Source organism: Ornithodoros turicata, chromosome 1 (genome assembly GCF_037126465.1).
Source record: "Ornithodoros turicata isolate Travis chromosome 1, ASM3712646v1, whole genome shotgun sequence".
In the NCBI taxonomy this organism is placed as follows: Eukaryota; Metazoa; Arthropoda; class Arachnida; order Ixodida; family Argasidae; genus Ornithodoros; species Ornithodoros turicata.
Window position 1 is genome coordinate 74,196,739 of NC_088201.1, and position 23,227 is coordinate 74,219,965.

Here is a 23,227-nt window from a genome sequence, read left to right on the forward strand (position 1 = left end):
GGACAGCCCCTCACCTGCGCACCACCCACCGCGAGCTAAATAAAAAATAAAAAATCGCTAGAGAAGTCGGCCCAGTCGGAAAAATCGCCAAAGAAGTCGGCCCAGGGCGCACCGAGCCCGTCGGCCTGCTGGTAAGCATCCGGACAGCCCCTCACCTGCGCGCCACCCACCGCACGCTGGAAAAAATAATAAAAAATGCTACAGAAGTCGGCCCAGCTATTGTTCTTGAAGTTACATACATCCTATCAGAACTTTGTAATTAAAACTCCACTATGGTGCTCACGTATAATAATGTGAGACTTTTTATAATAAAACTTGTAATTTTGATTGTAATCATATTGATTAAAAATATCTTCTTTGATTAAATGTGCTATTCCCTTCTGCTTAATTGAAAACACGTGATTACCACTAATAAAAAATATTGTGTATGATGTGTGATACCCCTACAATGCTATTGCATCATGCCTGTAATAAGTATAATCGTTGTTACGTGTATTGTGTTTCTTCTGCATCAGGTTTTTTGGCTGTGTTTTTTCTCACACAGAGTCATAACATAATTCTCGACGCTAATGACTTTAATAAATATATTTTGTACCTTGTTGTATCTTGTACTTTTGTGTATGGCTATCCTTTGCATATAAACCGCTTACTGCACACCTGTTGTATCGGGAAAAAAATTGCGATTGAAGTCGGCACATATTGAAAAATGACAAAAGAAGGCGGTCCAGGCTGAAAAATGTTAGCGGGTAAGCGTGCACGCAGCCCTCCGGCCACGCACCGCCCACCGGTAAGCGCACGAGCAGCCCTCCACCCGGGCGCCGCCTGTCGCGCACAGGAAGAGCTCGCGGAAAAAGTCTGCGCAGACGCTGTGGGGGTTCGAACCAGGCACCTAGGGTCCGTACTAACCACCTATCTATACTACTAACGTAGGCTTCAGGTGACATCGCTGTGTTGTTTTAAACTGGGGGGTGTATGCATGTGAGAGCAATTGTGTGTGTTCTCTGTTTATGATGTCTCGCGGATTTTCATGCAAATGCTTTTTTTTTTCTCTCGATATGGTCTTGCACGTGGCCAATGAAAAACGGCTGTTGGTCCCAGTTTGGGACCGATTACGATGATTTTATGTTGCAAATTTATGTTGCATATAAAGCCATATATTGCACGTTAGTGCATATTTTGCATACAAATGCATATTTCACGCAAAATTACATGAATAGTGCATATTTCGGCGCATTTGTCGTTGGTCAGCTAGGAGAGCGGAAGCAGGAGCCACCACGGTGGAATTTATGGCACATCTTTCAGGTGACATGCTTTTTCTTCCCTCTGTTTTCCGAGTGCAGTTCGGTGCTACGACCTGAAGGTTCAAAGAAAACACAGTAGTTCCAATCCACACAAATGCCGCGCTGCTCCTCTCGATTGGCGCCAGAGCGTCTGTCGCTGCGCATTCACTACCAGCAGGCGAGACACCTGTTGCTTTGTCATCGTTTGTATCGAGGAAAGACGTACACTGCTCGCCTCTCATTCCAAATCGCAGTGTGACGCTGAAAACGAAGCCTTCCACAGTGAACCAGCTCATAAGATGTGTTCGGGAGAAGCCAGATTTCTCTACGGACGGAAAGATAATATTTTGCAAGGTTCGCAATAAAAATGTAAGCCGTCTCAGACACTCGTGAGCCGCGTTCGCTCATCCTGAAAACTAGACGTGGGGCTAAATTTTGGGTAAAGCTTTTTTCATAAATGTTTGATACAAGTTCGTTTGAACTTCCTGCTATTTGATGCCTCACGGAGAGGTGGTAAATTGCTGATGGTAGAGTGAAGGTAGCTCCGTTGTGACAATACCCGTATGTAAAAAGAAACTACTGTCCCAGCGCGTGATGTTAGAAGGGGATATGGATAACATCTCATTGCGGCCGAAGTCTCCATTACGACCAAAGTGTCATTACGACCCAAAATCCTTTAATCCCCAAGTGTCTCGGCCAAGATCTCATTACGGCCGAAGATGTTTCATCACGGCCAAAAAGAAAAAAGAAGCATCCACCATATTAGCAATCGCAGTGTTTTATGCTTCCCAAAGTGTCTCCGAGGTGGTGTGCCCCCACGGCTTGTGTCACACACAATGGTTCACGCATACAATACTGCGAGAGTGTTTCACGCATCCCTCGTGAAAAATGTTTTTATTCCCATACTGTGTCATACGATATTTGTATCTGTTACGCCATATTCTCTCGGTATTCGAGCAACATCCTACTCATTGGTTCTGTGAGCAAACTGTTTGTGCGTGTTCTGAAAAGGTTACTTCTCAAGGCCATGTACCAGGAGCCACATGACCCATGACCATGATCTTTTCTCCCACTAGCTGCCTACAACAATTTACGTCCACCTGAAATTAAAAAGAGTACATAAGGTGCTGTACAAAACGATATATGCTATTGTTTGATGATGACCATAAGACATATGTTGTCCACCAGACAACATTCAAGACATATTCAAGAAATTCTGGACAACAATGCCAATTACGTCATAATGTCATAATGATGCAGTTGCATAGCAAGAAAAATATTTCAGCAGGTGTTTGGTGAGGGTTTACATAGGGTGGAGGAGACCCCTCATTCATTTTTTTGGGGCACCACATTAGTGCTTACGTCACTGCACTGATGTCACAATGTTATAAGCGTATGTCACCCTGGGCATTCGGAATTACTCTAAGCTACAATATGTAAATTCAGAATCAGTATATCAGAAGGATAAGCAGCAGGTGTTACCTGCAGGCTTCGTGGTGAAACGTGTGTGCGCAAAACACTTCCGCTGTGATGGGCGACTTCGTTGGTTTAATCATATACGCAGGACAATTGCGGGCACATGGAGCAGTGGCAGCAACTTGAAAACGATACATTTTCTCGTTATATATGAGTGATCAAAAATATACCTTCCCACATGTTTGGTTTTGTCGTTTGTAGAAAGCGCTAGTAGGGGAACAGCACCTGGTTGGTCACATGTAGGCCACAACGCGAGAGGTACCCATATCCCGGTTACGCGATCAAAAATAAAAAGTCTAGAACTATGCACACTTCCCCATGCAAATACATCAGCATCGCGAGACACCATACTCATGTATCCACGTATAGTGTAATGGGAAATGATGTGAAGGAATGAAAAAAGATGCCAACATACCCGTAATCCAGTGTCTCATAAGTTTGCTTCGATTTCTTGCAGCTACCATGAAGTGCAATTCACGATTCACCAAGTTCCGTTTCACCATTCTCACTGCTGCCCATTTCGCAAGCGCCATGCAATTCCACGTGACCTCCTTTTCATCAGTGAAAATTACTCACGTCATGGACATATATGTTCATCTCAGCGCTAATCACGTTTTGCATGCTATGGAAGGAAAGGGGATCAAAGCTCTTCCTTTCGATATCTTGTTGTTTCGCTACTGTCACTTCGTATGGTGTCTAGCAACGTTGGGTACCTCGTTTCCACAGGGGTGACACAAACCCGCCATTGTTGTGACTACCCTCAAGCGGGTGCTTTCGGCAAAACTGCTATCTTGTCCTGGTCCGTCATTTTGAGGTCATGTGACTTTGTTTACATGTCGTTTTGCCGCTTACCGACACATTTCCGTCGTCATAACGCCAAGAGATGAACGTATTTTGCCAGCGCAAACTATGCGGTGCTTCTTCCGCAACATGGAAGCCAATTTATCTTAGTTTAAATACATCGCATCAGCACACTGAGTTTTAACGCGCGGTCGTAATCACATCTTTGGAAGTCGTCAACAGTACGATGCCGTATGTGCAAAATTGCGCGTTTTACTGCGAGATTATCGTATAAAAATAATTACCGTGATCGAAAGACATCCAAAACGTCGCGCAGAAACAACAACCGCATTGTGTACAAATGGTTTGGCCGCCGATCACGGGCGCCGCCATCTTTCAGGTCATGTGTGCCTTGACGTTCGCTGTGACATGCGACCAGGGCCTGTCGAGGATGCGTTGCGTTCACCCAGCACGCTTTCGTCTACGGAGCAATACATTGGATGCCACCCCTGTGCTCGTTTCTTGTGCGAGCGAGCAGTTGCGGTCATTGCTATTTACGATGTGTTTATCTATCGGTTTTTTGGTGCTGCCATGTGCAGATTAGCGGACTTTAGCGTGCTTTTTCCGCCGTTGTTTCTCGAACAGCGCGTGTTGTTTCGGTGCAAACTGAGTTGAATGAATCGTCACAGTACCAACGTATATCGCGACTGTGTTGACCAAGGCCAAATCAACCAAGAATTCTGGAGAGTTATGCTTTCGTAGACTTTCTGACTTAGCAGTGTGCTATCCACACACAGTTGCATTATCAGATGAGTAATTTGACTGAATTAAAACAGCAGAAGTGCCTGTAATAGATGTAGCTCGGTATGTGTTAATAGATTTGCGCCCTTTGTAGTTCGTCGCGCGTTTAGGAACAACAAATTTATTCGAAGTTAAGTCGTTAAGGTACCGATAATGCATCACCTTACAGCAGCATTTATCATTATGAGCCATATTTCATTTGTTAAAATCTGTCATCGTATTTGTTCAACAATAAAAGTACTAGTCGGAGTACTAGAATTGATCTCCTTGAATTGCTTACGGCGAACATCTGCTTATGTGCCTTCGCGTGCCATACTAGGCGCAAAAGGATATCTGATTAGAATAAACATTTCAAGAGGAAGTCATTTAAATGCATTGTTATTTATATCTATTTTTCCATTCCAGTCACGTTATGTGGCTACACGAAGCATTCCGAAAAAGAAAAACAATAACAACATGACGCTCGTTGCCGCTAATATCCCATGGCGTAAGCTTGATCATCCACGACTGCGAAGGTTCTTGGAAATTTACAGAGGTAGGAAATTGCCAAATGAGTCAACGCTTCGCAAAAACACTTTGCCATTAATATGCGAGGATGTGATGAACGAAATACGCGACAACATTAGTAACAGGCCTATATGGGCCGGTGTGGACGAAACAACGATGCCTGCGGCAGGTACGAGGCAATCTAATTGTGGGGCGGCTGGACGTGAATCCTGGACCAAAGTCATACCATTGCCGTACTCTTGAGAATGCGAACCAAGCTACAGTGCCAGATTTGTGAACGAATCGCTGAGGCTCCTGTGGCCACTACTCGATCTACACAGACGTCGCTCCATACATAATACAAGCAGCGGAAGCACTGAAAGTGTTTTATGCGAACCTTCTGCGTGTTATGTGCCTTGCTCATTGACTAAATCGTATTGCGGAAAAGGTGCTAAACTCGTACCCACTGTTCAACGACATAATATCTGACGTAAAGAAGGTCCCCTTGAAAGTAACAACACGAAGGGCGATATACAAGGAAGGTATGCCCGATGTTGATTTGCTACCACAGCCCATATAGTTACTCGATGGGGGACCTGGCTCGAAGCAGTGGTGTTCTACGGTGCCCACTTAGCATAGCTCGTGTCGTGAGCATGTTCGGTCCCAAGGAAAGTGTGGCAGTGGCGGCAGCGCAAACAGTGCTGTAGGACCGAAGCTGGCTAGGACGTTCAGGTAGTGACAACGTACTTCGCCTTTCTTGCTCAATGTATTCGAAAGCTGGAGACGCGGGACTTCGCATTGACTGAATCCCTCCCCTAGTAAAAAAAAAAACACTGTGGAACCAGCCAGGAAAAGCCATCCCAGGATGGAGCTGGGCTGGCAAAGGCTGTTTCCATGCTGGGTCTAGTGCTGTTTGAATTTCCATTCTGAAGCCATCCAACTTCCATTCCGAAACCATGATGGTTCCCTGCTGGAGCCGAGCTGGAAATGGGATGTTCCAGCGAGTAGCAGCGAGTACGGTGGATTGTGCGAGATTCTTCGCTGTGAACGCTGTGAAGATAATGTTGGCTTATATACGAAAAAAAAAAAGAGCTGAAGTTAATTTCACAAATGTGAGCAAATAATTTATACCCAAATATAATAAAATAAATAAATAAAATAATAAAATAAATAAATAATAAATGAATACCCCAAAGTGTGCATGGTGATGCACAGAACTCCACGTACATGAGTAGATTGCAAAATTATTGTTGGTTGGCTTTACGCTGCGAGACGCAAGGGGGTCGGACTCACCAAGAAAAGTGTGCCCCCGCGGGCGCTGACATTTTTGGAGGCATGAACAGGGTTGCCTTTGGCTGCGCGCTTCACCGCTAAGTTTGACTTTCTCGTCTCTTTTTTCAAAACTCGTTCAAATGTCACAAATATGTGACTGTTTTTGTGAAATGTGCAAAATTGGGAAATAAAGTGTTTATAAGAGTCAATAAAAGTCTTCAAGTGCAGTTCCTGAGTGCTGTCAAAGTGCGATATCAGCATTATCTGGCTCAATCGAGCACCAGCAGGGAACCGGCATGTAGTTTCGCTTTCGCATCGCTCTGTAATTGTCCGATGCGGACGCTGCAGTTACACAGCTTGAAAGATGCCCAGCTGTTGTGTGAAATGTGAAATGAGGCAGAGTAAATCCTGCGGGGTGTCATTTCACAAGTCCACTGGGTCCAGGCACTAGTATTTTCTGTAGCGTGCCCAGTCGGCTGTAAACGTTGTTCACTCCAAAGCAAAACTTGTCGAAACTTACGGCACGAGCTTGAGATACATATTATCGCAGTTTTCCGCGGGATCCACACCTGCTTTCCCGACGTCTGGAAGCACTTGACATGCAATCGCTCGTTCCTACACGCGGTCAAAGAGTATGCTCTAGGCACTTCCACACTTCTAGCTTCATCGCTGGTCATCAGACAGCAAAACTGAAGGCAAATGCGGTCCCGATGGAGTGAGGCCAGGAACTGCTGAGGTATCCGGCTACTCTTTATTACTTTTAAAATGATACAAAAGGAGATAGTAATGGAAGGCCTTTCGTTAGAGCCACGTAACAGCCAGCAAGCCAGATGAATGTTGTGATAGCTGGAAGTCTAAAGAATACCAACATTAGACCTTGGGTTCCTGTTGGATCAGTGTTTAATGTGCGACTGCCGCGGTTAGCTGAGAAACAGCTGATTGCCAGCTGAAGAATGCAGCACGTCACGCGGCTCGTTGTCCATCTTCCGTAACGTCGTCGTCATCCACTACATCCCTCCCTCCTAACGTTGTGAATTTGAAGCGTGCGGGAGATCGACGACGACGCACAGGATATCTTCTGGTAGGGACAGGGGGCCGACGATCAGGAGACGCCATGGACGACGACGCAGGAAGGTCATCGTGAGGAAGTATCTCAGTTGGGTGCCGGGAGCTGAAGGCAAGACCCACTGGGAGATCTAATCGACCAGTTGGACGGGTTGTGCTCTCGACATCAGCATTTGGCACATCGTCCGCAGAGATTCTTCTCTTCAAGTGATCGGCGTGAACACGGCGGCGCTTCTTACCTTCCACGTCCACGTCGTATATAACATTACCTATGCGTCCCAAGACGACGCCCTTGATCCAGTGATGTTTTTGAGTTGGATCCTTTACCCAGACCTTTTCCATGACTTGGAAATTCCTGGTAGACTTGTTCTGTGTGAGTGGCATGACGACGTCGCCACTTTCGCGCCGGGATGGTCGGACCAGGTCTAGAGTCATCCTGAAGAGTCTCTTGTTTAGCAGCTCGCAGGGTGACTTGCCGGTCGACACGTGTGGGGTAGCTCTGTATATCGCGAGAAACGTTCCAACAGGCTCCTCCTCCTTCCGAGCTTGAGCACGACGTAAGGCTTGCTTCAGGGACCTTACGAAGTTTTCAGCTTGTCCGTTGGACTTGGGGTGATAGGGTGGTGTGAGAATGTGACGGATTCCCCGTAGCTCCAAGAAGGATTTGAAATCAGCACTGGTGAACTGTGGGCCATTATCGGTCACCAACTGCTCAGGGGTACCCTGCCGCAGGAAGATTTCTTGGAAGGCCTTCAAGGTATCAGTCACAGTCTGACGGCGTACTTGGACAACTTCCGGCCACTTGCTATGAGCATCTATAACCACTAGAACGTGTTTCTTGTCGTACTCCGCAAAATCGGCATGCAGTCTCGTTCAATGATGTTCTGGGCGTTCCCAACGGTGTAGAGGGACTGGTTGAATGTCATCTGCGGTTGAGGTACAAGATTCACAACTTTTGACTTTGGCTGCGATGTCGTTGTCCAATCCAGGCCACCAAACATACAATCTAGCGAGCATCTTCATTTTGGTGAGTCCTAGATGCCCTTCGTGCAGCACATCCAAGATACTACTTCGGTGGAATGACCGTACGCATTCCCAGTAAAATACAGCCGTGAGAAATCGACAGCTCACTTTCACGGTGTAAGTAAGCACGAAGTTCCGGCTTGTCTTCCCCAGCAGAACGACCTTCCAGTAAGTGATGGGAGAGTTGGACAAACACCGGGTCCTTTGCCGTCTCTTCTGCGATAGAAGACGCCGTTACAGGAAGCATCGAAATCGCTTCTGTCGAAAGAAGGTTAACACCTTCCACGTTTGCTATGTTGTCAGTCGCTATTGCACGGTCGAAATCATCCGGCCCCTGTGCAAGTCTCGACAACCCGTCGGCGTTTCCCATCTGATGGGTTGGCTTATACTGTATGTCGTATGTATAGCCAATCATAATCAATGCCCACCGTTGCAATCTATTAGCTGCAGTGACTGGTATACCTTTCTTTGGACCGAAAATTGTAGTGAGAGGTTTATGATCCGTATATAGCGTAAACCGTCGTCCCCAGAGATACTGATGGAACTTTTTCAGTCCAAAAATGATGGCTAACGCTTCCTTCTCGATTTGAGCATAATTCCTCTCGGCTGATGATAATGTCTTCGAGGCATGGGCTATCGGCCGCTCCTTTCCGTCGATCTTATGATAAATAACCGCGCCAACTCCTTCTGAAGAGGCGTCCGCTGCCAAATAGAATGGTTTGCGCGGGTCAAAAAGGGTTAGAGCGTCGATAGACGTTAGTTTCTGTTTGAGGCCGTCGAAAGCGTCTACGCAATCCTCAGACCAGCACCAAGGCGTGTTCTTACAAAGTAACTTATTTAGCGGTGATGACAAGTCTGCCAATCCTGGTATAAACTTGCTGTAGTGTTGGACCATGCCAAGAAACGCTCGCAATTCGGATACATTCGTTGGCTCAGGCATGTTGAACACTGCAGAAACTTTCTTCGGAGAAGGGAAGAAGCCTTTTGCTGACACAACCTGTCCAAGGTACTCCACTTCATCTTTCAGGAAGGCACTTTTCCTCTTTCAATACAAAACCATATTCCTTGAGCCTTTTGAACATAGCTCCGAGATTTTTGTTATGTTCGTCATCATCGCAGCCCGTCACAATAATGTCGTCTAGATAGCAGGCTACATGATCTATCCCTGCTGTGACTTGCTCCATGGTGCGTTGAAAGATTGCCGGTGCCGAAGCGATCCCGAAAGGCATTCGGTTAAACTGAAATAAGCCCTTATGTGTATTGATGACTAGTAGCTTCTTCGCTTCTTCGTCTAGCTCCATTTGTAGGTAGGCTTCCGAAAGATCGAGTTTTGAAAACTTTTGGCCTCCATTGAGCTTAGTGAAAAGTTCTTCTGGTCTCGGGAGCGGATACTGTGTGATATCCAGTTGGGGGTTTATCGATACACTAAAATCGCCACAAACGCGCACTGCGCCGTTAGGTTTAGGTACAACTACAATTGGTGTCGCCCAATCTGAATAATCTACCGGCGTCAGAACTCCATTTTTGCACTGTCTCTCCAAGTCGTTTTCAACCAAGGAACGTAATGCGAATGGAATGGGCCTTGGTTTGAAAAACTTCGGGGACGCGCCATCTTTGAACGTGCACTTTGACCTTTTGGCATCTGCCGAGACCTTTCTTGAACAATTCCCTATGAGTCTCTAAGGTATTTGTCAGAGAAGAGGGTACGTTATCCAGAGCTCCCACAAACAGCTTGTTAAGATCAACTCCCAACTTCTCAATCCATTCTCTGCCAAGAAGATTTCTGTGGAGAGACTCAGTAACCACAATCTCCAGGTGATGGGTTCGACCTTGGTATGCAACTTCTACCTGCCCTTGACCCTTGAGAGCAATTGGATTTTTGTTGAAACCTTGCAAGCTATACGAAGGTGGACTAAGCTTCGTCTTCCCAAGCTTTATCCATGACTGGTGATTTAGAAGTGTATGTCTAGATCCGGTATCAACTTGCAGTTGAACGTCCTGTCCTAAAATCGTGCAAAGCACAAACTTGCCGTCTCTCTCTTCCGCGAGAAATATATCCGTGACAGCTTTGATTTTCCCTTTTTTCATCCTGGGGTTGTTCTTGCACATTTTAGCAATATGACCTTTCTTCTTGCACAAACGACACTCTTCCTGTCGAAATCGACACGCGCTTTCAGCGTGATTGAGGTTACCACATCGAAAACACCTAACTGGTTTAGAGTCCTCGCTTTTATCTTGCACTGTAGCAAAGGATGAACTGCTCGATGCGGTTCCTTCTTCAAGCAGTCGCGACTCCTGTTCAGCAGAAAGTATGCTTTCCGACAGCTTCAGGGCAGCATCTATGGTAAGACCCTTCTCAAGAACTAACCTTGCCCTGAGTCTCTGGTCCCGTAGACCGACGATAAATGCCGTCAACAACGACGAAGCTCGAATGTCTGTCTCAGACTCGTACTCACAGTTCGAGATAATTGCACGTAACCTCGTCAAAAATTGTGCCACCGATTGCGTTTCCGCCTGCTTTGCTGAGAAAAGCCTTGCTCTTGCGAACTCTTTAAAGCGTTTCGGCGCGTAGAATTCATCTAGTTTTTTGATGAGGTCCACAAACGAGACTTCCGTGACGTCCCTCGGCTGAACCAACGAGTACAGTAGCTTGAAAGTGTCAGGTCCTAGCGACGTTATGAACAAGTCCCTCTTGTCGGTATCCGTCGCAATTCCGGCTACATCCAATGAAGCTTGAAACCTTATCTTATATAGCTCCCAGTCTTCCTTTGTAGGGTCGAAGGTCCCCGGTCCATGAAATCGATGCGTAGCCGATTCTCTTCCTTGGAACTGGCCTTCTGCTGCTGCGTCCAACGTAGTCATCTCGTCGCCACTGTGATAGCTGGAAGTCTAAAGAATACCAACATTAGACCTTGGGTTCCTGTTGGAGCAGTGTTTAATGTGCGACTGCCGCGGTCAGCTGAGAAACAGCTGATTGCCAGCTGAAGAATGCAGCACGTCACGCGGCTCGTTGTCCGTCTTCCGTAACGTCGTCGTCATCCACTACAAAAGTGGTGCTGACACAGTTCCCCTGGTAACTACACAGTAGTTTATGCAGCCACCTTCCTGTATGACTGCCTTCACTGCATGTCTTCCAGGAAATGCATGACACCGGTGCTGAGCAAGCAAAGCCCGCCATCCCTCCTCCAGCTGTTCCACTGTCTGTAAGGACATGAATTCTTGCTTACGTGCTTGTACAACTAGACTTGTAGGGAGGCCTGGCCTGTAGATTGTGCGATTCCTTCCCTTTTTAATGGTCTTAATTGTCTATCAAGGAGATGCCCGAAGCAAGTGCTGCGGAAGCAGAAACTACCAGCCCCCCTCAGCCTGTTCCACTGCCTGTAAGAACGGCAGGGTCAATATAGGTCATACATCTGATTCCATGTAGGATTTTTGTCATTCGTTTCTAAGGAAGGGCTTGAAAGCAGTATTCCATGGAGGACCCAGACCCCCAGCCCTATTCCGGCTATCCTACTGCCTGTGAGCACATGAGCTTTCTTAATAATAATGATGATGATGATGATGCCTCACTAGTGCTCAAGAATGGCCACTAACTAGTGCTCAAGAATGGCCACTAATACCTATTTGTGGGACTAAGGCCCAAATAACTATTCTGGAAGCGTGAATTCTATGCAGTGTGACCTCATGTAACCCGAGCTGTAGAAATAAATGCAAACATTTTTTAGGCTAACCTGTTTGACCATGAGGACCATCCCTACTGTAAGCTGCCACAAAAGCGGAGTATATAGTACATGTCGGAGTAGCATACAAAGCGGAGCAGTGAGTATATGTCTGTCTGTCATTTCTTATTCTTGCTGCTTTCTGCTGTCTAGCCTTCTGATGCTGAAAAACATGGAAACACAGACTAATTGCTTTTGTGACTATAGCCCACTGCGAAACAATGCAGTCCAATTCCTCTGAGCAGCAACAGTTCCTACTACCATTTCAGGAGTGTCAGCAGGAAAGCCCAGATCCCAAAACACAACGACTTGAGGATATTTCTCTAGATGTTTTGTCCCCTGACCCCAGAGCAGGGCGGCAACAACCGGAAACGTGCAACGAAACCGCACCTACACGACCACTGGTAATTTTAAGGTGCAAAATATTGGGGAATGCTGTCCTTAACCAACAGGTAACTTTGCAGGTGTCTGTGAGCAGCACAGATACTGAGAGCAGCCCGATAACACCCAAGGGTCACAAGGAGCACACCTATCACAGCAAAACAACGCCAAGAACAGGAATGAGACAACTTCGAGAGAAGAACCAGTACCTGCGTGGTGTCCGTCGACGGCTGCAACTGACCCTGAAAACGAGAGAAAATAAAATTAAAAATCTAAAAAGCCTCATTGCTTAACTGAAGGAAAAGAACTTCCCAAGAGGAAATTGCCGACTGCCAACCACCGGCCGGTGATCGGTTTTTAGTCGGCAAACGACTTAGTCGGCCATGGAACCTTAAACCAAAGTCAGCCAAATGTCGCTGACCGATGTAGCTGGCACACAACGTCGGCCCGAGAACCTTCAGCGACGTGTTACCGGGGAGCTCGGCACGAAAAGGTCGGGCCAGTCTTGGCCATGCACTGAAAGCAGATCCGAGAGCAACAAACGCAGTTGCTACAAAAGAAAAGGTCCAAAGACACGGGTTTTTTGTTGTTTTGCGATTTGGGCGTATCTGTGTCAATCTAAAATGCTTTTCTGAAACGTGCCAAATTATCATGACAAGTGGTGAATACTAGAAGGTTAGGGTCCGGATCATTCTTAAATCTAGTTGTGGAACGTATTGAGGCATGTTTGACTTTTTTCTATAACATTTCTTATTTAAAACATAAATTATTAAAAAAAAAGTTATGCAAACGTTTCGCATTTCGCCCCTTCATCTACAGAGCAAGTTGGAGAACGGTGAAGGCAACACTGTGCAACGTTTCTGTTGCTTTCTGTTCAGCGTCTTTGTTGCTGAGGTTGTGCTCTTTGTCTGCGTTTAACAAACAACTTTATTTTCGACCTTGGAGAGTGGGGAGTTTCATCGCCACAGGCGATACTCTACCCCATTGCTGGATGGAATGGGGGGAATAAATAACGAGCCCCTTCACAATAACGATCGAAGTCCGATGGTGTCCAAGAAATGTCAGAAGAGCTTTGAGCGCAGAGCGTTGCTGGGCTGGATTGGGCCAGGGACCAAGCAATTTCGGTAGGGAGAAAGGGCGAGAGCCCAGCTGACAAAGAGACTCGGAGAGTGTGGTTCGGGAAGGTTCGTAGTGAGGGCAATGAAGAAGGATGTGCTCCAGATCCTCAAGAGCACCACAGTGGCAGCAGGTGGGAGAGTCAACTTGTCTCAAGCGGTAACGCCACTGAGCTGTAAAGGCCACATCGAGGCGCATTCGGTGGATTAATGCAGCATCTTGACGAGAGGTGTTTCGTGGCATGCGGAAAGCGAGCGTGGGATCAACTCTGTTCAACATAGAGGGGGGAAGAATGTCGGTTGTCCGTTGGCGGGAAGCCAGGGGTGTCACTAGCGTCGCAGAATTGAACGGCGGTCTCCTCTCAGCAGAACAATACGGGTCCGTTTCCGATACGAGAGTGCTGCTTCTGCGGCGCTGTCGGCCTGCTCGTTCCCCACGACACCACAATGGGCTGGAACCCACTGGAGAACTAGCCTGTGGCCTGCGGCGTAGATAGTCTGGTAAGCCATTAACACGTCTGTGACTAGGAGTGCGGATGGGCCTCGTATACCGGAATTCTCAATTGCTTGAAGTGCAGATTTGGAGTCTGTGAAGACTGCCCATTCCCGGGGTGGAAAATCAGCGATGTGTTGTAGAAAGAAAAGGGTGGCATAGAGTTCCGCAGCTGTGGAGGAGGTTGGATGTGAAAGGCATCTTCCGTGCACGATGCCTTCGGATGGAATGACGAAGGCTGAGGCGGACTTGTTGTTTCGGGATGCGCCATCAGTATATGCTGCCGTAAACGTAGAAAACTTCTCGTCAACCAGAGCATGAAAATGAGCTCGGAGGACTTGAGGGGGGAGCTGATCTCTTCTTTCCAAAAGGTTTGGGAGGCGTACAAAAGTGGGCGGGACCGGTAGAGACCAGGGGGCTTCTGGCGGTATAGTGTCCTTAGTTATGAAGCCAGTGAGAGTCTGGCGTGTCCTCTGCGCTACTCGATAGAAGTCGCTTTCAGGGCGGTATCGAATTTTCCTGAGTAGCGGGTGGCGGGGAATGTGAGCACGCAAACGGAGGTAGTGCCGAGCTGTTTCCCGTTCACGGAGAACTTCAATCGGGAGCTCACCAGCTTCAGCCAGTACTTGCCGTGTTTCAGCCATTCTTGGAACTCCGAGGCATCGACGAAGGCTTCGACCAAACAGGGACCGAAGTGTATTTAATGAAGTTGTTGATATCCTGTGCAGAATAGGAAGGCTGTAATGCCCTCACCAATGCCGCGTGAACCGCGAGCAGGGAACGCTGATCACAGCCCCATCCTGAGCCAGAAAGATGTTGAATTGCGGGGAGCCATCGCTGCACTTTAGTTTCAAGGTGTTTAATGTGCCTAGCCCAGCGCAAGTCCGAGTCGATTACCACGCCAAGGAAGCGGTGAGAGCGTACCGGTTCAAGCTTCTTTAAACCAAGCCAAAGAGGGAAATTGGCCATAGCTTTACGCGTCAAAGGGAGCTCGACACACTTTTCGGGTGAAACGTCCATCCCGAGGTGCGTGAGGTACGCATGGATATTGTTTAAAGCGAGCTGCAGGCGGCGCTGGAGAGCCGGGCGTGATTTTCCTACTGTCCAAAGGGCGACGTCATCTGCGTACACGGAGAACGACACTTTGCGAGGAATTACTGATTGTAGGCCGGCCATCACCACGTTAAAGAGTGTCGGGCTGAGAATGCTTCCTTGGGGGACTCCTTGAGGAACAGGATGCTGAGGGCTTTGGCCTTGGGACGTACGGACAGCGACAGTTCGGTCCGTAAGGAAGTCTTGGAGCCAGATGAAGAGCCGACCGGATACTCCAAACGAGCACAAGGCGTGCAGCACACAAATGTGCGAGACGGTATCATATGCGCGCTTGATGTCGAGGAAGACCGATCGGACGATCCGTCGATGGGCGCGAGCATGTTGAACTGTAGAGACTAGGTCGAGAACTGGATCCATGGAGCTTCGGTGGCGACGAAATCCAGCCATTTCGTGAGGGAACGCACGTTGTTTTTCAAGCCACCAGTCGAGGCGATGCAAAACCATTCTCTCCATCACCGATACAGCCGATCACCCCTTACAGCTTGTCAGGCTCACCGGGCGATAGCAGGATAACGCATTTGGGGGCTTGCCTGGTTTCAGGATGGGAACAACCAATGCCTCCTTCCATGTATGTGGTAAAGATCCTTGTTGCCAAGATGTATTATAGACATGAAGGAGAGCTTGGAGTGACCGCCCGTCAAGGTTTCGTAGGGCGGCATAGGTGATTTTATCGGGCCCAGGGGACGAGGCGGCGTTCACAAGCTTCAACGCTGCCTTTAGCTCGATTAGTGTGAAGTCGCGGTCCATAACTTCCGGGGGACGGGGCCAGTCGTGGTGAAGTTCAGCCGTCAAACTGTGGACAAAACTGCGGTGTAGGGGCGTGGTCGAGGCAGCCGCCGGAGTCGTTAGTACCACACAGAAGTCCGTCGCAAGCGTGTTTTCGTCTACACGCTGAACGACAGCCAAGGCCGCGAGAGGATTCTTTTGAGGGCACGCCTCCTTCAAAGATCGGATTGTCCGCCAGATCTTCGTGGCCGGATCAAACGGTGAAAGGTGGTGGCAAAACTTGCGCCCACGCTTCCTGTCCTCGTTTTTAAGTTCGCGTGTTACTTTAGTTTTCATCCGGCGGTATTCCACAATGTCCGTAAGTTGCCCTGTCCGACGAGCCGCTCTTTCTGCTCGGCGACGTAATGCTCTAAGGTGATTAATTGCTGGGGAATGGCCGACATGGCCTGTTGCCCTTTTAGACATGACCACCGCGTCCTAAATACCGCGGGTAATTGCTTGGGAGAGAGCCTCTGGGGACATACCGGTGTGCACAGATGTTCTGAGGCCCGCACGAAAACGTCTCCAGTTTGTGAAAGAAATCAGTCCAGCAGTGGCTGAGAGGGGCAGTCTGTCGTGCGAAATATATAGAGGAAAATGATCGCTACCTCTAGTGTCGACGTCCGTAGCGCACGACAAGTGGCAAATTATGTCGGTTGAGCACCACGAGAGGTCCAATACATCAAGTGACGTTGGGGATCGCATGTAAGTGGGCTCGCGGTTGTTCAGCAGGTACATGTTATTATTATCCATTGCCTCCAACAACCTCCTTCCCCTACTGTCCTTCCTTCGGCTTCCCCAGGCCGAGTGATGTGCATTGAAGTCCCCTAGCGCAAGCGCCGGGGCTTCCAGAGAACCAAGTAAGCGTTCGAGGTCACTCCACGGGACCTGCACCGCGGGACGGATATAGATACTGACGACCGTGAACAGCATGGGGCCAATGCGGATCCTGCAGGTGACGTAATCATAAGAGCGATGACAAACCGAGCCGATGGGTGCAGCAACGAGGTCATTGCGAACGTATAGCGCTGCTCTGCTCTCAGGGGAATGATGGGAGCGATAGATTGTGTATCCATTAACACGATGTGTACAATCCATGCCGTGTTCGCATACAGCTATGAAAGGGAACTTGTACTGTTGTAGATGTAATTTAAAATCTGGGAGCTTGTTACGCAGGCTTCGAGGATTCCACTGCATAGCCAGAGCCTTTTTATACAATTCCGTCATGCTGATGCGAAGATAATGCCTCCAGTGCCAGAAGAAGAACCTCGGGCAGTTGCGACGCACCAGGAAAAGCAGAGACAATGGCCTTAAGGGCAGCGAGTACCGCTGAGAAGAGTCCCAGAGAAGGCATATATTGAGTGGCTGATGAGGGTAACTGTCTCCTCGAGCGTGCTGGTTCCGTCACACTGGCGTAAGTGTTTGTAATCTGTCTTGATGGACGAGGAGGCGGTGGGCTTGTGATAGGCGTAGCCGCGACTGTGTTCAGCGACCCTCGTTCACCTGGTGCAGATCGAGGGGCTAGTGCAGGAAATTCTTGTGCATTTGTACGAGACGGGACTGTGGCACTAGCATCCCTAGGAGCGTCAGACGGAAGTCGTAGGGTCCGGTCTTGGTGCCTCTTGGTGGCGGCGGTCTTGACAGGACATAAAGAAAATGATGCGGGATGCCTGGATTTGCAGTTAGCACACTTTGGCTCTCTTGTATTATTGCAGTCTGTTCTCCGGTGAGGTCCGGCGCAGATGCCACACCGTGTAGAACCTCGGCAATTTCGTGCAATATGGCCAAAACGTTGGCAGTTATAACACTGTATGGGGCCTTCTATGTACTCTTGGACTGTGAAGGTCTGAAACCCAAGGGCAATTCCGGGAGGAAGACGGATTGTAGGTTCAAAAGTCACGATAACGCTCCGTAACGGGGTAAACACGTGCCATCTTCTGCTATGGAATGCCGAACCTGTCGCCGTGCAGATAGAACCCCTGCGTCTTTAAGGTAGAGCACGAGGTCGTCGTTCGAATACTCTCTTGGAACATCATATATCTTGCCCATATTTCTGGCGTACGATTGGGGTATTGATGGTATCACCGGAATCCCAGCTAAGCACATAGCAGACAAAAGGTTGCGGGCGACTGCTTCGCACCGTACGGAGACGAAGAGAGAACCATCTCGGTGGAAACGGTGGTGCATAACCTGTTGTTGGGTTAGCAGGCGTATCTCACTAGCGACCGCATTAGGATTCACCTTCCAGAAGGAGTAGTCAGTAGTTGCTGGTCGAAACAGTATGGGAACACCGCCGGCTCGGTTCTTCTTGTAGGCATAGCTGGGCCAACTCACTCATGAGGGCCCTCATGAGTGCCCCTCACCCTCACCTCACGCCTTTGAGGTGAGGGTGAGTGAGCGCAAGCCCGCGATCAGGCCATCCGTGAGTGCACTCAAGAGGTTTTACCCTCATGAGGTCTCCTGTGAGTGCACTCATGAGGTTTTGCCCCTCATGAGACCTCCTGTGAGTGCACTGATGAGGTTTTGCCCCTCATGAGACCTCCTGTGAGTGCACTCATGAGGTCTGAGGGGCGCCAGGTCTGTGTGAGTGAAGTCACTGGTGAGGCCTGAGGGGTGTGAGGTCAGTATGAGTGCATTCAGAAATGAAGTTAAATGACGCTTACGAGACGTGGGAAAATTATGAAGGCACTAGTGATATGGTTCCAGCGATCCAGCTACCGGCAGAGTGCACCTTAAAGGGCTGGTGTTCCCGTTTTTAGCAATTTCGTCTACGTCGCGCTGGGAACACAGCCAAGCGCCCTGAACTGACGGATTAATTGGTGATATGGTTCCAGCGACCTAACTACACGCAGTGTGCACTTTAAAGGGCTGATGTGCCCGTTTTTAGCAATTTCGTCTACTTCGCGCTGGCAACACAGCAAAGCGTCCTGAGCTGACGGATTAGTTGGTGATGTGGTTCCATCGACCCACCTACACGCAGTGTGCACTTTAAAGGGCTGGTGTGCCCGTTTTTAGCAGTTTCGTATATGTCGCGCTGAGAACAGAGCAAAGCGTCTTGGCTGACTGATTACTTGGTGACATGGTTCCAGCCACCCAACTACCGACAGGGTGCACTTTAAAGGGCTGGTGTCCCCGTTTTTAGCAATTTCGTCTCCGTCGAGCTGGGAACACAGCCAAGTGTACTGGGCTTTGTTGTGTTCCCAGCGCGACATAGACGAAATTGCTAAAAACCGGCGCACCTGCCCTTTAAAGCGCATGCTCTCGGTAGTTGGGTCTCTGGAACCATATCACGAAGTAATCAGTCAGCTCAGGACGCTTTGCTGTGTTCCCAGCGCAACATAGACGAAATTGGTAAAAACGTGCACACCAGCCCTTTAAAGTGCGCCCTGCCGGTAGTTCGGTCACTGGAACCATATCACCAAGTAATCAGTCAGCTCAGGACGCTTTGCTGTGTTCCCAGCGCAACATAGACGAAATTGGTAAAGACGTGCACACCAGCCCTTTAAAGTGCACTCTGCCTGTAGTTGGGTCGCTGGAACCATATCGCCAAGTAATCAGTCAGCTCAGGACGGTTTGCTGTGTTCCCAGCGCAACATAGACGAAATTGGTAAAAACGTGCACACCAGCCCTTTAAAGTGCACCCTCCCGGTAGTTGGGTCGCTGGAACCATATCGCCAAGTAATCAGTCAGCTCAGGACGTTTTGCTGTGTTCCCAGCGTGACATAGACTAAATTTGTAAAAACGTGCACACCAGCCCTTTAAAGTGCACCCTGCCTGTAGTTGGGTCGGTAGAACCATATCGCCAAGTAATCAGTCAGCTCAGGACGCTTTGCTGTGTTCCCAGCGCGACATAGACTAAATTTGTAAAAACGTGTACACCAGCCCTTTAAAGTGCACCCTGCCTGTAGTTGGGTCGCTGGAACCATATCGCCAAGTAATCAGTCAGCTCAGGACGCTTTGCTGTGTTCCCAGCGCGACATAGACTAAATTTGTAAAAACGTGCACACCAGCCCTTTAAAGTACACCCTGCTTGTAGTTAGGTCGCTGGAACCATATCGCAAAGTAATCAGTCAGCTCAGGACGCTTTGCTGTGTTCCCAGCGCGACGTAGACGAAATTGCTAAATACGTGCACACCAGCCCTTTAAAGTGTACACAGCCAGTGGTTGTGTCGCTGGAACCACATCATGCGTGATTTGACCTCATTTCTGAATGCCCTCATACTGACCTCACATACCTCAGGCCTCACCAGTGACTTCACTCAGAGACCTGGCGCCCCTCAGACCTCATGAGTGCACTCACAGGAGGTCTCATGAGGGACACAACCTCATGAGTGCACTCACAGGAGACATTATGAGGGTAAGACCCTCAGGGCTTGCGTTTGTGAGTGCCGTGAGGGTGAGGGCGAGTGAGGGCCTGTGCTCGTGAGGGCGGTGAGGGTGAGGGCGATTGAGGGCATGTGTCTGTGAGGGCCGTGAGGGTGAGGGCGAGTGAGGGCCTGTGCTCGTGAGGGCGGTGAGGGTGAGGGCCATTGAGGGCATGTGTCTGTGAGGGCCGTGAGGGCGAGGGCGAGTGAGGGCATGTGCTCGTGAGGGCGGTGAGGGTGAGGGCGAGTGAGGGCATGTGCCCGTGAGGGCCGTGAGGGTGAGGGCGAGTGAGGTTTCACCAAAATGCCCACCTATGCTTGTAGGCGACAGTGGTGAACGGGTCATGAAGTGAAGCGGCAAGGTTGCCATCGTTCATCGCATCTGTCTGCTGAGGAGCTGGGGGTGCCGAAGTGTCCATGGTGTTATCGGGAACATTCACGATCTGTGGGTTGTTGGGGTCACCAGAGGAAGGGCTCCCTACCCGTTGGCGTTTGGCAGGGCTGACGGGGACCTGTTGACCTGTGGTAAGTGTCATAGAGACGTTGGACCTCCTGTCCAGATTACGGCGGGAGGTCCGTGATGGTTCGATTTGTTTTGTCAACGGCTCTGAAAAAGCCTAAAGGCTAAAGGCTGTTCCACTTCACAACGACGGTTATCGTCGTTGCTGCTTATCTCGTTTTTTCACTGCTTGTCTGCGTTGAAGAACGACGGTGAGCTTGGGGAAATATATTTGATTTGCACGATTTATGGTAGACGTGTTCATAAACTATATGTAAGCCTAAAGTTGTGACGTACTTATGTGCCCGTTACGGCATTCCTTTGGTAGACGTCACAATCTGAAAGTTGACTTCACCTAACACTGCCTTGTACAGCGGGCAAGTCCATTTCAAGGAATGCTGCGCATTGCTGCATTCTTCGTTTCTTCGCTGTTTAGCGCGATTTTTTCTGATTCTTTTGCCATTTTTTTGGTACGAACCAAGTTGGTGATGTCTTCGGTTAGTCTAGTGAAGTTAGGTTACATTAATAGGACCATGGCAGCTTGTTTTGCCCCCAAAGCTGCTTCGATAATGAAGATGGGGGGAGGGGGGGGAGAGAGATTCGAGCTGCCACAGCCGCACTAATCTAACCTATCTTGGGCTTACTGCTTTTTTTTGTGAATATACTGCTGTGAAGTGACGCCTTACATCTTTTTTTGCAGGCACGACGTCATCTTCGTCAGGAGTGGCGCAGAACAGGCACTGATAATGGAAAAGCTTGTTTTTGCTACAACACCTGCATTTCACGATAATTTATGAAGACACAAAGAAATCTTGGATTACCTTCACTGCAGCCTCCGATTTTTTAGAGTTTCTTTTAAGAGTGTTAGCTTTTCTTTTACATGTTCTGGGACATCAGCATTGTGACAGTTATAGCTGTCATATTACGTTATTGTGATATATTTCTATGTTATACATTTCCATTTCTATCGAAATGTTTGTAGTGTGCAAACTTTTGTTTAAAAAAATATCACTGAAATCGTTTGTGTGTTTGACTCTGAGCTATTCCACGACTGTGATATGTAAGTTGTGTCACAGTAGCCAATTATGTAAGCCAAGAGATAACTTATTGTAGCTTACCTCAGAGGTAACCTCCTCAGGATAGCAAAAGTGTTTATGGCGAGAGGCCAACAGTGTTTATGATAATAAGTTGAGTGAGTAATGAGTGACCTCATCTTGTGCATCTGGTGCCCTTTTTTGTGTGTGCATATATTGGCAATATAAGGCATATTCATTGCAGCAGTGTAGCAAAAGGTTGTGTGGTTTCATTTTCCGAACCTATCTAATTAGGTAACTATTTCGGAATGTCAGATGTGTATTTCTATGATGCAATAAATTTCCAGCATTGTGATGTTGTCTTCTCAGACTAGTGTTTCAGAACACACACCTGCCGGCCACAGTAGTAAAAAAAAAACGTTAACACTGAAGCAATACAGTATGTAAAGGGCAGCTAAAGCTGCATGGTGCGACGCGCGGTTTAATAGTTTGGCCATGCATTTTTGTGCAACGGGCCGTGGTTGGCCCATGCACAGGTGTTGCTCCATGGGCCATTGTAGGGCCCACATTTACCCAATCAGTACCCAAGCTTGGTTCTTTATTGGCCAGACATCGGCCCTATGTCTGTCAGGTCGGCCCTCTACATTGGCCCGAGCTTGTGCCGGCAAAGTCGGCCCCAGTGAGGCCATTGTCAGTCCCCAATCTTGGCCCAAGCTTTCTTTGCAAGCTTGGCCCGACAACTTTTAGGTTGGAAGCAGACGTCGGCCCGGCATTTTGCCGACGTTGTTTTTCCCGCTGGGTTGTTAGTAGTAGTTACTGGACACAGACTGTCCGCAACGCTACAAGGCTTCTGGACACGTTTAATTAGCAATTAGAGCTAATTGGGACCCCCCACATTAATCAGGACCCACCAGGGAGTCATCACACTAATTGGGGAGCATCTAGGGCGTGTCCAGACCACCCTGTGCGTTGCGGACAATCTGTGTCCATAAAAAATAAAAAAATAGGTAGAGATAGAGTGGAGAGAAGGAGTTTAGTTGAAGATCAACGACGCCATCTTGAAGGAAGCGGCCCGGAAAGGCCGCTGACCACCGCCGGGCGACGGAGCACAGAGGCAGGTTGCAAAGCATCCCAGCTATGACCACAAGTTCCGGACATCCTGTGACGTCAGCTTTGACGTCATCATGGCATGTCTGGGCAAGTTAGGACAGCTCTGGACATGCAAGGAGAAAAACACTCGTAATACAGAGGCTGGGAAAGCAAGAGTATGCAAACCATCAATAGCTAACAAGAAAAAACAATTAGCTACACAACAAATGAGCCCACCAGAACAGGAGCGCAGAACGATGCGACTGCTCCATCCGAGAGGCAGGCAGAGAACTGACTCGTAATGGTTTTTTTTCTCCTGTATAAAGCACCGCAGCTGCATCCCCTAGCGGTTACTTTCTCAACTAATCTCACAACAAAATTATTAAGAATCACGCCAGCGCTACTCCCGTTCCCAAGGCAGAAGATGATAGAAAATGCCGGGGATGCCCGGACAACAGCAACCAGCACCCGA

The 23,227-nt window shown here is 48.5% G+C and overlaps 2 protein-coding genes across 2 annotated transcripts; both read right to left on the bottom strand.

Moving 5' to 3' along the window:
- Positions 1 to 7,058: 7,058 nt before the first annotated feature.
- On the bottom strand, positions 7,059 to 8,553 carry LOC135372565 (uncharacterized protein K02A2.6-like). Its single transcript, XM_064606130.1, has 2 exons — positions 8,292 to 8,553; positions 7,059 to 7,984 (listed from the first exon to the last, which is right to left on the bottom strand). Exons 1-2 carry the CDS (start codon positions 8,551 to 8,553, stop codon positions 7,059 to 7,061), a joined length of 1,188 nt encoding a protein of 395 aa, XP_064462200.1.
- A 1,178-nt stretch (positions 8,554 to 9,731) lies between these two features.
- Positions 9,732 to 11,045, bottom strand: LOC135372672 (uncharacterized protein K02A2.6-like). Its single transcript, XM_064606195.1, has one exon. The coding sequence runs from the start codon at positions 11,043 to 11,045 to the stop codon at positions 9,732 to 9,734; it is 1,314 nt and encodes a 437-aa protein (XP_064462265.1).
- Between the last annotated feature and the right edge of the window lie 12,182 nt (positions 11,046 to 23,227).